The following is a 15,539-nucleotide window of genomic DNA, read 5'->3' as shown; positions in this document are numbered from 1 at the left end:
AATAATAATAATACAGTTTGACTCTCTCTAAACTTCTTAAAATCAGCCAAACTAGTCTGGGCCACATTTCCAGATATGCTAAAGTGCATAAAGTTAAAAGTGCAATAAAACTAACCACTTCAACTATTAAAACATTCAGTTGTTCATTAAAACAGTTTAGAAAACATAAGAGAAGACATAACCTAGACATAAAAATGTGACAATGCTAGAATAACATTACATTGCTCAGGCTTGACAACGGAGGCTACGTCATGAACTGCAAGTAGCTTAAGCTCATTATCTTCTTTTCACACAGCAGCATGTTTCTTTGGAATAACGGACGATGTTATCAATCAAAACCCTTTCAGAGACTTTTGAAGAAGAGTGTTGGATATCTGTTGTGTGTTGTTTATTGCTTGCCTGTATGTATGTTGGGAGTTTGTATGTATGGAGGGGAAACCTACCCAGGTAACTTAGTGAGGAAGCTGTGTCTGCAATCACTGTGCTATTTTTTTTTAATCTAGGATTATAGTTCAGTTGCAGTGTATAATGTCTAAATCGTTCTGTAGGGATCACCCAAACACAATAAAAAGGCGTTCACCACTGTTTTGTGCTGTCAGCTGCTTCACCACTGGTTGTGTTGGCATGGACAAATTCAATGAAAGTCAGGGTGAGTGTGGGCTGCCAGAGTGCCTCATGTATGTGACTGAATACTTTACAGGTATTCAGGTACTTTATCAAGTGTTAAGATTATTTATTTATTTAATAAGTTATTATTTATCTATATAAATTGTTTTACATTTAATATGATGTTTCTTTGGACTTGTTACAGCCAAGTCCACCGTTGTGGGCACTGATGGGAATTCATCTAGACGTTTTTTTCCCTGCTGCTCTGTTGCCGCTGACACTCACTATGGTATGTTATTGCTGTCTTCTCGTTTGTTTTACTCTCCATTTCCTTTGGATAGACATGTACAGTAACCGGTTACAAACCAGGCCTCTAAACCCAAATGTACACCTCATAATCTTTTAGTTATGCAAATTAAAAACAAACAATACCATCTGATAATGATTAAAGGGGTCATTACATGAGAAATCTAATTTGCCTTGATCTTTTGGCAAATAAGAGGTCTTTGTACTATTAAAACATCCTGCAAGTTTCATAGCTTAAAACGTCCTCCTCATTATAAACAAAGCATTAATTTAATCAAGCTCCAAAAATGGTTTTGGATCTGAGGTGCAATGTGATGTCACCCGGGCACAAGTATTTGCATAAACACGCCTCCAGAGCAAGACATTGAGGAATAGCTTACTTGCTGCCTAGCTGCCTTATCAGGCGATGACATTGCAGGCAACGTTTTTACACGAAGGCACCTCATGTAACTGATTTTGGACAGGCTTGTGGGCAGAACAAAATAGAACGAGTTTTGGTGATGTCTATATGAATATTTATTTACTATAGTACTGATTTCTTGCTAGAAATAACATCAAAAGTGCAAAAAGTTAGTCAGAAATATACATTTACACACAAACTGACCACCAAATGCAACTTTCAGACGTCATATTTATTTTTTTTAGCTCACCCAATCATGGAATGGAATGCACAGGATTGTGGGATATCAATCAATCAGGGCTGCCTTCAGCTGCGACAAAACGTTGTAAAACGTTTTTTAAACGGAAACGGTGGTGCGTTGAACACCCTGTTCTATTGACGCAAGAGTTGCAACTATGGCAGCTGAGAAGGCCATTCTTTGTGTTCTTTTTGAAGAATTTTCGGAGCCTGATGAAATCGGTATAAATACGTGTTTTATACTGCAAAATACGCTCGATGCGAGTCTGGAGGAAGGGTGGAGAAGCTCATAGCCCGAGTTGCTTGAAGTCCAGTGTTAAGTTTCCACAGTCTGTGATGATTTGGGGTGCAATGTCATCTGCTGGTGTTGGTCCATTGTGTTTTCCTGGTGTTGGTTTCCTGGTGGAAACCCACTACTTCAGTCTGTGTGCATTGAATTTATTTAATACACGAGTTTCACAATTTGAGTTGAATTACTGAAATAAATGAACTTTTCCACGACATTCTAATTTATTGAGATGCACCTGTATATGACCGTATTATTTTTATTGTGAGTATTAGGCTTATCATTATTGCTGATCGCTGTTGTTGTGCTATGATATTGTAATATTTACCATTATATAATCAGAGGAGTATAGAACAGATTCTCGAACTAGCAAATTACCAAAGGGCATTTTGGGTTGAGCGGAATCTTCAGAAGGGCGCTCTCCGCGTCGAAGGAAATATGACCGCTACACTCCCTGATCCGCTACACTCACATGCTCTGCTTGGAATGCATAAAAAAAAAACGGAAACATATCTGAAAATAAATAAAAATGGAGTTATCTGTTTTTGCAAATGAACTCATCACTTGTTGAAAGATGAAGCGGTAGATCTGACTGCAGCTGCATCACAAACCGTAAGTAAATTATTTCATAATGCTTTGTCTGGAAATTACCATTTTATTTTTGATCATGTAACGTTAGTCAAAACACTCATGCAATAGCGAGGGGGCATTGATACTATTTCCTATGCAATGACGTTAGCCAATCATAACAGTGGGCGATTACTGAGAAGCTTTAAGGGACCCGCCCCTTAAAAACAGGTCGTTTGGGCAGAATGAGGATTGAAAATAATCCTTTTTCCACATATTTATGTTTTTTTGTGTGCAAAAAAACGATATTAACATTATAATTAAACCCCAAGGAACATATCAAAATAATTTTTAAAAAATCCATGTCATGACCCCTTCAAAAAAAAATTTCTGTCTCTCTCTTTTTTTGGGGGGCACAGGTACTATTTCTTGGACCTCTGACCCAGCTGGCAATTGAGAGTCCAAGAGGACTTTTTCATGATGTCAAAGCAGGCCTGAGTTAGTATGAACAATTAATGTGAATTTTCATAATACGTTTTGATCAATTAGTTGACTTTTTTTTCTTACTAAATATATGCATGTATATGATATTAAATATATGAGTAAAAATATTATTGAATATTAAAAAATGATCTCATGAATCTGAATATATTTGTTCAATGCCTTTCATCACAATTTATAATACTGAGATCTTCATGACTGAGCAGATTCTCGATCTTGGAGTAAGTGTGTGAAAGATTTGCGATGGTTGAGGAACCAGGTGGTGGCTCCATTAACAGAGGAGTTTGTTTTTCGGGCTTGCATGATTCCAATGTTGGTGCCATGCACCGGTCCCACTGCTGCCATCTTCATCAGTCCACTCTTCTTTGGCGTGGGTATGTTAAAGTAGCAAGATTATAATGTAGTCCTTTCAGCAGATGGCGCTGTCAAGCTCTGATAATGATCAGTGAATATGCCAGTATGTGAATGCTTTTTTTAAAGAGGTATTGTTCGGAGATGTTTAAAAGCTCAGCGTGTCAGGGAATGTTGGGTTTTCCATGAATTGGTTTGATGACTTTACTGTGTGCTTTCTGTCCCACACAGCCCATTTCCATCATATCATTGAACAGCTTCGCTTTGGACAAGACACTGTGTTTGAGATCCTAATTTGTGCAGGTAAATGCAATTAAAAGTCATTTGGCATTGTCTCAGCTAAGACTTAATTAAATGTTATCTTTCAGCTTTCCAGTTCACTTATACTTACGTTTTTGGAGTCTACTCTGCCTTCATATTCATAAGGACAGGTGAGTATTAATGACATTTCTAAAGACAGTGTTGTCTAACTTGCGCCTCACATAAGATTTCAATATCTTAATGACCCAGGTCATCTGGTGGGACCCGTGTTGTGCCACTCGTTTTGCAACCAGATGGGTTTTCCTGCCATTGGCTCAGTTTTACAGCACCCGCAGAGGCCTGTGATCCTGCTCTCCTACCAGTTGGGTGTTCTGCTCTTCCTCATCCTCCTCTTCCCCTTCACAGATCCTGCTTTTTATGGCATGACCCCCATCTGCAGTCTACTGCTTACACCTCGCTCTGCCTGTGCATGACACATCTTCACGGTGCCTGGATGGAAATGTACCTCACAGTCTTTAAAAAATATGACTGGGGAAAGAGCATGAAAGACAGTAAATGAAGCATGTTGCTTTCATGAAAAAGACATTCATCAGCCTAGATGATGAGTAAATGACTGTCATGTTTCATTTCCTTGCCTTTTTGTGGTAAGAGTTTTCAAACTGGCATGTGGCTCAGTGGCTCATTCGAATGTTTTATTCGTTCATTATGCCCCATATTTCTTTTTCTTTCAGTTAAAATTATCAGCTGTCGTGTTGTTAAATTAAAACCAGGTGCTGATGTGTATAAAAGATGAGATGCTAGTCGACATTCAATAATACTAATCTCAGATGAGCAGCATTCTCTGCCTTGTATTCATAAGAATTCAGAAAAAAAGCATTATTATATATATTAAAAAATATTAAGCAGCACAACTGTTTTCAACATTGACAATAGTCAGTTATTTTAGAGATAACATTAATATTTTTTTATAGCTTTATTTTAATTTCAGTCTTCTTAAAATCATTGTTACCAAGTAAACATTTTATTTAAGCTTTTTCAATTAGCAACAATTATTTTTAACAGCTTATATTAAAATAGAAATGTTATTTGAATTGTAATAATATTTCACAATATTGCTATTTTACTGTATTTCTGAGCATGTGAATGCAGCCCAATATAATGGATAAAACATCAATGTTGTCATGAGTGTACTTTATATGGTTTGCTGTCTCTGTTTCTATTTTCAAAGTTCAGTTATGGTGATGAGGACCAGTGTAATGGAGAACATATCCATAGAGACACTTAGATAACTAAACAAACAGATACAAAGAGCTGAAAATACCTGGTACATTGCTCTCCTGTGAACGCTCCTCATTTATGCACTAGCCTTTCAAAATAACCTTGGAGTTTGTACCTATGGGAAGTAATTAGCAATGTGCATCTTCCAGCTAACAGGCAGTTTTATATGGCTCTATCTCCTCTTGTTTGATAGTGATCTCCAATGATAAATGAATTTGTGCAACACATTTCCTGTGTTTTTTTTTGCCACACAACTTCTCAGGTCACGGCACAACAATTTTTTCCATATGGACGCTCCTGCCAAATACACATTTCTGTGGAATGTTGGACTTTGAGGGTATTTGATTTCAAACCATGTGTTGGGCATCAGCAGCTGTCAGTCTTCCAATAATAATTGGCAATCAATATAACACACTATTCAATGTTCAACAAAAGGATTTCCACAAAAAACAAACACAGATTTTGTGTCTAACACTTTGAGGACGTGTCAGCAGAGCAATGAAAAACTCGAGCTCTTTTTCTCCTCGGTGTGTTTGGAGTGTTCCGAATGGTTCTGCTCGGCTGAGGTAGACTGAGGCTCCAGGAAACTTTAATTCCAGGGTCCTCCTGAGGCCTGGTGGAAACCCAAATGCAGAGTATCTGGGAGCCGTAACAAGAGAGGTGCAGTGAGATGTCTGAGGTTTATTACTGTTCTCCAAACAGAGCGGTTGCCCTTTGCTTCATCTACACTGACCCTCAGGTGTGAAGGACTGAAGGAATTCAGTAGCTAAGAGAGTTTGCTTATGCTTTATATTGTAGCGTATATATTCAAAAAATGATATCAGACTCTAAGGTGATTCACCAGAGAAGCTTTACCAGAAATCCAGATCTTCTGACTCAATTTTCCATGATGAATTAACGGTCACCCTCAGGAGCACCGGCTGACTTTTTGCGGTTGGGGGCCTAATGCAATTCCGAGGGCAGCCATTGTGTTCTGAAACTTTGAAGAATCCCCAGGATATTTTGGCTCCCGGAACCCGTGGCGATTGTTAATGTGTTCACCATTCTCCCGTTATATGTTCACATATGTGTTTCATTGGCCTCATGCGAATATATGGTTTTCCACTGGCAGCGCCAATGACAAAACCATCAGTGCTGGTGAAATATGATGTAAGTTGGTGTATTCTGAAACCAAATATTGTTTTATTTTGTGCAAGGGTGATTTATTTGCCATATTTCTATGGAAGATGTTCTGTTTTTCTAATAACCACAAGCAGCTATCAGTATCCACCAACACAGAGGAAGAAAAACGACTGACTGTTCTGAACTGAACTGAAGCTCATGGTGCCATTGCATGCAAAATAAGAACGGCAGACGTGTTAAGCATATTAAGAACTTTGCATTGGAAGAACATATTGTTTTAATAATTAGATTGTAAGAATATTGGAGTCTGGTTGAGGTCAGTGGGTTGCCTCCAGCTAGCCAGCCAGAGATCATGGAAATAATGAGAGTTTTAACATCATGACTCTTTCTCCCATTCCAGACTGTTTTTCTCTTTATTGGTCTCTTTTGCAGCAATTTAGCTGGCGAAATCTGGAATATTTGATCAGCTTTTCATTTTCCATTTCACACTGCTCAAACTCTTTGCTTGTCTCAAAATCTTCTTGCCCCCTTCTCTTTCATAAGCAGGTGTCAGCTGGGCTTCGTCTATATCTGTCTGTTGTGTTTATAATCAAGGTGAAGAGTTAGAAAGACATTGATAGACCTGGAATGTCCATTAAGGGATCTGATCATTCCTTTTGGAAAGGCAAAATATACTTTGCACTGACAGTTGTGCATTGACTTAAAGAAGATTTTTAGGATCCCACAGCAATACAGATTGCTGTATGGTAAATGCACCACTTGTTGTAACGTATAGTTCCTCGACTTCCTATTCTTTCTGTGTACAAGCAAACAAACAAGTGGACCCAGGGTAATTGACTAATTTAAAAAGGAATCCCTTTTCCTCTTCAAAGACAAGAAGGGGAGTTTTTGGTGTAATCATAGAAAGGCCACGATTTCCTGTCTGTGAGCAGCAGATGTTTATTGTTAAAACTATTTTTTGCCACAAATTCACACAGATCTTGATAATTTCTGCCTCAACAGCATTTTGTTGTTTTGTTCTATCAACGAGCCAAAGTAAATTGTTCTGTTGTAAATTAAAAAGCAGACTCTGTGAGCTTGCCATCTTCCTGCTTTTCCATATCGTGTTACGCTGAATTCCACGAAACGCACAACATTCCATTCATGGTTTTACATAGTATGTTTAACGCAGACCATACATTTAAAGATAACTGTTTTTCAAGAAAAATGTCGCTAGACTTTACCCTGTCATTTTTCTTGATGTTTTGAAACATGGATAACTGGAACATATTAAATGTTCTCTAAGATGTGGCTTTGTCTTCAAACCATCCATCCGCTCCACAATGTTAAATGGGCTAAATAAAACAACAAAGGAGTCTGTGCATTGTATCCTGAGGACATGTGACTACACCGTTGTTCTTTTGAAAGGCTGGGGAGTAATTCAAGATTGATATGGAGACAGTTTAGAAGGTCTGAGCCCTTGCAAAAAATCTGAAAGGAAACAGGCTAGCTCAGCGAGATGTAAAAACTTGAACAGTAATTGAGTCGCCTTTTCTCAAAGTGAAAAGTCCTTGGGAATACATTCTGCTGAATACGTTTGCCACGTAGTCTTGACTAATATATTCAGGATGTCTAATGAATGATGAGCGGCTTCTGCCTCCTGCTCAGAGGCCCTGTAGGGTCGGCCTCGCTTGAGAGCCATGCCGCTTTAAGTCAATAAACAAACGATGGAACCCATTAAATCCGTACGCACATACTGAATGAACTCAACACCTTGTTTTTGTAAAGCTCATTATCATTATACAGCGCGTACTGCCTCAAGGTAACGTGCGTCTAAGGTATGTGTGAGGTAAAAGTGCTAAAAGGCCATAAGCTAATTTTATTTTCTTTTATGCTTTTTTCATGGCCACCTGTTTAAGATTGATATACACCAGTGCTTTTCAAATTGTGGGTCGCAACTTTGGTGGGTCAGGCGGAGTGTGAGAATGATGCATTCATGCCATTTCAGAAATATAAAGAAGCAAGTTCTCAAATTCAGTTAACAAGTTCGTTATTGGGCATAATTTGTATTTACATTTTTCTGACATGATTCACCAGAAATGTGTTGCAGAATGTGCATTGTTTCTTGCTTGGAGGCGACTTTGGTCGTGTGCTGTAGCACGCAAAAATACAGAGAGACTTGTGTAATCCGATTCACTAACAAATGCCTCTTATGAATTGGTTATTTTATTGAATCATTCATTAGGATTTGCGAACTCAGGAGTTACTGATTTAAAGGGATAGTTCACCCAAATATGAAAATTACTCCATGATTTACTCACCCTCAAACCAGGTGTATATGACTTTCTTCTTTCAGACGAATACAATCTGAGTTATATTTAAAAAATGTCCTGGCTCTTCCCAGCTTCATAATAGCAGTGAATGGGGGTTTTGGAGATTTTGAAGCCCAAAAAAAGTGCATCCATCCATCAATTAAAGTACTTCACATGGCTCCGGGGGGTTAATAAAGGCCTTCTGAAGCAAATCGATGCATTTGTGTAAGAAAAACATCCATATTTAAAACTTTATAAACCATAATGTCCAGCTTCCACTGACTGTCGTACTCATGTTCACGAGAGAGTGGCGTTCCAGTATCCAAGCAGTTGGTGTAGTGTAAGCTCCGGTGAGAATATGCTAGTCTCGCGAGAACCAAGTTTTGTTTGCAGAAGCAAAAGTCTCCTCTTGGCTTATATCAAAGTCATATACATATACACTTATGATGGCTTGAGGGTGAGTAAATCATAGGGTAATTTTCATTTTTGGGTGAACTATCTCTTTGAATCCTTCTAACGAATGCTTTACTGAGTGGCTTCTGAATAAACATATGATTTACTTATTGAACTGCAAGGTCAATGCATAACTACATTAATATGGCTGCTCTTACTTGCTGTGCCACCAAGAAAGCAAAAATATTCTTTCTTTTTTTGCATGCACAGTCATGTCTTTGTTCATGTCCTCATTTTTATAGCAGACTTATCCAACGAAATAATATGACAAGGAAAATATATATAAATTTTTTTTTTTTCTTCAAAAATTGTTCCAAAACATTTATGGTGGGTCTTGAGATTTATTATACCTCTCTGTGTGGTTCCTAGCATGAAAAGTGTTCCTGCAGCTTAAACAGTAAAGTGTGCCGCTAACAACATCAAGGTCATAGGTTCAATTTGAAGGGAATGCATGAACTAATAACATGGGAATGCAGTGTCACTTTGGATAAAAGCATCTGCCTGATGTAAAGAGTTAGGGAAACCCTGCTCTAGACTATTCACAGTAGCATCAGGGGTTTCCAGATTGTTCTCATTAACCCTTACACCTCACCTGATGCCCTTTACTGCTCTCCCTGCATGGTCCAAGTATGTGTAGACAGATATATGTTATTGCATAATAGGTGTGAGGGGAAAAAAATAACATGGGATTAGTTGAAAGCTGCTACTAAATACTAAGGGACTATTTGATGGCAGTGAAACAAGAATTTTTCAACCAGGAGAGGATTCCAAAAGGAGTCTGCTTAAAATCTTGCAGTAGCAGGAGTAGCATGTGATTTTAACATAGTGAGACTTCTGTTAGCAATGCAACCAGACACTAAGCCTGCCAAGCGCTCTTATCCCGAAGGGACCTGTGAGATACTTTAAGGACTTTAAGATCATAGACTACCAGCAGACACCAAACACTTGAGTTTTTCTTTATATCTCGGCCTTTACAAACTATTTTTGGGCTGTCTAGACCATAGTGATATTCAGTGTCGACGTCTGCGATTTGATTCTTTTTGTGAAGCATCACTGCTGAAGACTCCATGACAAAGACCTCAACCTCAGCAGGGTAGAAAAGCTCTGAGGAATGTGAAGGTTTCTCAATCTAAGTAAGCAAATCTACAGAGAGAATGAGCAGATGTTATCTAGATCAGAGCCAGCATATGCTATGCACATCAGTTAGAAGAGGAGCTGAGGTAATAAAGAAACTAGGAGAAGTCATTGCAGACTTTCATACCTGGCTTGAGGACTAGAGTGAAATGGTTTTATAGATCAAAGCCTCCTACAGTCACAAACTACAATTAGAAAACCAGAAAGGGATAGAGGAGGCCAGGGTAAATGGCTAGGTTTTGTTTAAGCTCTTAAGTCTACAGAATGAAAACTGAAAAAAGAGGATGGGAGAAGAAAACAAATGTTCTGTGAAAGCTAGTTTGCTCTTTAAAAATCTGATGAGGTAGGAAAAATGAGTAGCTCATCATGGATAAAGTAATGAAAAAAAGTAGATTTATTGGTTTATTCTCCACAGTAGGTTGCATATGTGTGTTTTATTGACATTTTATCAAAGCAGTAACCATGATTCATTTCGAACCAATAAAGGAAAAGTGTATACGTAGCAGTTCGATGCTGGCTACAACCTCTGACTTGGAACAAGCAGCTGATGACAGAATGAAATATAGGCTCGGCCTGTGTACTGAATTAGAAAAGAATTACATAAGAACCCATAAGCTTCCAGTTTTTCCAAACCTCTTTTCCACCAATAGACACGCATTGTATATTCTTGCAAGCCCTTTAAAATGGTCCAAACGACCCATTTGAATCGACAAAAATACAGAAAGAGCACATCCCAAACCACCCAAGAGTCACTGTAGCAATATTTTCCTGTTTATGTGAGTTGTTGGAAATTAAACATGCAAGAGGTCAGGGGCATGAACAGGTTAAAGGGTTATCCAGGGTCAGAGAGTTGAGCAGAAAGTCCTGCTAAATCACTAGTGCAGACACCTCTAGTGGCTTTCTGATCTCTCAACATAGGGTGTTGAGAAAATGGGAGACAGGATGTTAAAAGTAACCCCCCTTCCAGAATGAGCAAACACCGTTTCCCAGCATTCCTCATCAGGATATCACTTAAGTGCATACATCAGGCAGGGTCCTTCATGCTCAGATGGGGGCAAACATACTACAACATCCTTTGTTAGTCATATTGAATTTGAAGCTTGACACAGTGGGTTGTAGAGTTGTGCTTTTAATTAGTATGTTGAATGAATCCCTTACGAAAAAGAAGTTTATTCAAGTGTGCTATTAGTATACTTCTTTTAAACTAAAAATAGGAAAGTATACTTTTAGTCTACTTTTTATGTACTTCTCAGAAATATACTTAAAATGACATTTAAGTATACTTGACTTATACTTGAATCCGTGTTTTCATTGTTACACTGTAGGGGGCGCTAGTACACATCTTCTGTACAGAATTTCCAAAAAACACAAGTGAAGAAGAAACCGAAACAACAGATGCTTCCACATGTATTCTAACATGATCATCAGACATAAAACAGCATCAAAACTGTGTAACGTTATGGAATAAAATGTTGACCAATGAAGAGGTAATAATAACTGTCAAGCTTTGGGGTGTTGATCGACTTTATCTACGTTTTGATTATCATTCTGAATCCAATTCATAGTCTTTTTTCAGCTTTTTGTTCAAAATGTTGTTTATTTCTTTATTTTTTATTTATGAAACTTATCTACATTCAAGTGTTTAAAAAAAGAATGCATGCAGCTAGAATAAAATGTTTTTGTTTACAAGCAGATACCCTGTTCTTTTGATGTTTTGTATGTTCAGATATTCATGTAACAAAATATATACAAATTAATACCTAAATAGGGACTATTATTTATTGAGACTATACTTCAAAGTGTACTAAAATGCTACTACAAGTATTTAATTAGTAAACTATCAGTATACCTATAAGTTCACTTTTAGTATAGTTGCAGTACAAACTAAACATTTTGATGTAAACTAGTTGTGTACTCAAAGTTTACTACTGTTATACTTAAAAGTATACTTTTATATACTAGAAAGTGGGCCAATTTAGTCCCAAGGAGTATTGAAATAGTACACTTACAAGTATACCAGTAGTACACTGATATTTGTATACTTACTACATAAAGTATACTTAAAAATATACTTGAACTTTACTTAAGTATACTTACTAAAATAAACTTGAAGTATACTACTTTTTGGTAAGGGAATGGAAACATTTTTAGACAAAACCATTACAATAAAGGTAAACATACAGATGTTCACGCTTGCGCGCCACATTTAGAAGTTCGTGACAAGATTTTCAGTGACTATGACTTAAATTAGAGTCTGTTTGTCTGTTCAGAAGACTTCAAACAATGCACACAATTCATATGGACTACCCTTAGGGTATTTTATTAGCTTTTTGGTGTTTTTCAGACACATTTTGGAGAGACATGATAGTGAGTATAATGACAGGATTTTTATTTTAGGTCAACTATACCTTTCATATTGCTTCTGCTAAGCACTATCAATTTTTATTAATTCATTTACTTTTGCAACACAGAAATGACAGAAAAGAAGAGAATATTGCAGGCCTAACTAACGTTCATTAAAGGGATTACGAAGCTACGAGAATACTTTTTGTGCGCAAAGAAAACAATAATAACATAATTTATTCAGCAGTTCTTCTCCCAGAGTTACCGTCTTCCACCATCAATGTAATGAGCGTTGTTTACATTTAGCATGCGCATGCTGTCTACTGAACGTAAACAACGCTGATTACGTTCTGGGTATACTCTCCAAAATGGCGGAAGATGGTAACTCGGGGAGAAGAACTGCTGAATAAATTATGTTATTATTGTTTTCTTTGCGCACAAAAAGTATTCTCGTAGCTTCATAAAATTACGGTTGAACCCCTGATGTCACATGGACTATTTTACCGATGTCCTTGCTACGTTTCTGTGCGTTGATCGTGGTAATATCATTGCTGTCTATGGGAGGGTCAGAGAGCTGTCAGATTCCATCAAAAATATCTTAATTTGTGTTCCGAAGATGAACGGAGGTCTTACGGGTTTGGAACGACATGAGGGTGAGTAATTAATGACATAATTTTCATTTTTGGGTGAACTAACCATTTAAGTTGAGTTTTTTTACTGTTCTGTTATTCATCAGAAAAAATATAAAGCTAAAAAATATAAACTTTTTCTTTTCAATAAAAATGTAGGCTATCACTAAACAAATGTAAGAACCACTTGGTTAATGTTAATTGTGTTTGAAACATTTCCCCAAGAGGCTTAAAACGATAAAAGGCATATAATGTTAAGATCAAGAGAAAATCGCTTCTTTTGAGGTTGTATCCTCAGGATAATATCTCCAGTCTGCAGACCTAGTTCAGGAACTGACCCTTTGTAACCACTCATGACCATTATTTATTTGTCTTGAAATACTAGACAGGGGAGAGTGCCAATCTGATATAAGTGACCAAACAGCATAGCACGGCTGTCTGAAAGCTGTGCATACAATGAAATGAATAGGCAGTTGAACTACTGTGTTATTTCTCTTTAATATGGTTTTACTAAGCTTGTAACGGTGCATATCAAAGATTACTATATTCTACAAACCCATAAGTACAAAAAGGTTCTCAATTGACTGTGTGAACTTCAAGCTGTACATATTTGACTGCTGAAATGAAGTGAATTTGGCAATACAATCAGTCTGTTTTACTGACAGTCATTCCCCAAAGTGGTGGAAAAAATTCTTCAGTTGATACTGTTTCTATGCGCTTGTCACAGAAAAGTTCCATTCCAAGTTCCAGCTATGAAACACAAGAACAGTTGTGTTGCTTTAAGCATCCAGTCTTTCTGATCTCTATTCAGGAAGCCTTATCTTGCACAAGCAAAGATGCAAATCTCAGCTTTTAATGTGGAATAGCAGGCAGATGTGCCCTCAGAATAGAGTGTATTTCAATGTCTGGAGAATTGAGGACAAAAAGGCAGATGTAGATTAGTGTGTCTTGAGGGTTATGAACATAAAAACAAAATGTACCTTTTTCTGCTGTATTTTTTTTCCGTAGAAAGAATGTATCCATGTTTTTTTGCAGAACTGATCTGTGGTCCTTCTTTTGTCTCTTCTGTGTGAATATTTATTGGATTATTCTGTTATTTTGTCTATAATAAGAGGTATTTGGGAATTTTACTTTGGTCAAGTATGTTCAAGTTAGAAAGTCCACACCAGGATAGACTTGTTTAAATTGGAATAGGTACGTAAGATTTTTGGTATGGATTTCAGAAAGGTTTATTATTTGGTTTAGAGAAATAAAGGTAAGAGAGTTTGTAGAGACAAAGAGTGAGTGGGGTTATTCTAAGTTCTGAAGTAATGAACAGCAGGCTTTGCTTAAGTAAGACTGCCGATCTGCTGACTTCTGTGCTGGTGAGGATTAGAGATAACAATACCTGATATTCTTGAGCTCAATGTGGATCAATGTCTCAAAAATAAAGAATGTATCGACAACCGGATATCTAAAATTTATGAGGGTCTGAGTTTGAATTAGAGAACATTAGGTTGTGGTCTTGGACAAATACTTCTCTCCTGTCTTAAAGGGAAAAGCCTTGACCCTTTGTGGTTTAGTGGTTCCATGCAATTGAGAAGAAGGCTCTGAGCACTGTTAGGAAACCTCTACATATTCTCACGTTTTTATAAACATCATCTTTACACCTTGAATCAGTCCAACAGCAGTCAGAGCTCAGCTTGCATTTCTGCTTTTACTATACTGACTATGTTTTTGTTTTATCTAGAAGTTTTAAAGGTATAGTTCACCCAAAAAAAGAAAATTCTGTCATATATTACTCACCCTCATGTCGTTCCAAACCCGTCAGACCTTTGATCGTCTTTGAAACACAAATTAAGATATTTTTGATGAAATCCAAGAGCTTTCTCACCCTGCATAGACAGCAACACAACTGACACATTCAAGGCCCATAAAGGTAGTAAGGACATCATTAAAATAGTCCATGTGACATCAGTGGTTCAGCCTTAATTTTAAGAAGCTACAAAAATACTTTTTGTGCACCGGCTCCTGCACCACACGCATGGGTCGTGGTACTCTCGTGAACGCGTTTTGAAGACTGACATGCAACAAAAGAAATTGCTGAATAAACTTGTTATTTTTGTTTTCTTTGCGCACAAAAAGTATTCTTGTAGCTTCATAACATTATGGTTGAACCACTGATGTCACATGGACTATTTTCACGATGTCCTTACTAACGTCCTCATGATCTCCACATAAATAACTTTCTTAGGTGACATATAATAAAACTTGCATATTCTCTAATGTTTAGTTGCTTTAGAGCTTGTAACACTCCAAAGAGAAAGGAAAAATTGAAATCGCATCATATGACCCCTTTAAAGGAATTTCAATGCATCAATAAAGTGATGAGACAGAGTAGGCTATACAAAATTAAGTTCAATATTTTTGAAGCCATTGCATCACTTCAAATGAATTTCATATAAAAAATTATGTTAAATTCATTTAAAGTCAAGGAACTGTCTGAGCAGCTGTGCAAAAATGAACCATACAAGAATGGAAAAATGTGAAATCTGATCAGGATGACCCAAGATGAAGTTTTCAGGTTGGATTGATGGATTTGTGATAGTGATTGTTGTAGTGATTGGACGAGTGAGTAGAGGATGGGGGGGCTGGGGGAGGACTTGTTGGCAGGGTCACAAACTATTTCCTTAAACAGACTTATGAAAACCATACGGCACAAGGGAAAACCACAGGCTGAATCTCCCTCCACCACTCAGCACACTCATTACCCGCCCCCTCTTCCAATAACAAAT

General features: G+C 37.3%; 1 protein-coding gene across 1 annotated transcript; it reads left to right on the top strand.

The window, feature by feature from the left end:
• Nucleotides 1-322: 322 nt before the first annotated feature.
• On the top strand, nt 323-4,417 carry LOC107756092 (CAAX prenyl protease 2). The gene is given in 9 exon segments (XM_074560239.1): nt 323-447; nt 549-591; nt 593-649; nt 812-895; nt 2,822-2,900; nt 3,110-3,277; nt 3,486-3,557; nt 3,623-3,685; nt 3,765-4,417. Coding segments are annotated over 9 exon segments (915 nt in total). The 3' UTR covers nt 3,989-4,417.
• Nucleotides 4,418-15,539: the final 11,122 nt, after the last annotated feature.

The sequence above is a fragment of the Sinocyclocheilus rhinocerous genome, unplaced genomic scaffold (assembly GCF_001515625.1).
Source record: "Sinocyclocheilus rhinocerous isolate Xijiao unplaced genomic scaffold, SAMN03320098_v1.1 scaffold682, whole genome shotgun sequence".
Taxonomy (NCBI): domain Eukaryota; kingdom Metazoa; phylum Chordata; class Actinopteri; order Cypriniformes; family Cyprinidae; genus Sinocyclocheilus; species Sinocyclocheilus rhinocerous.
This window is presented reverse-complemented; position numbering and strand designations above follow the sequence as displayed.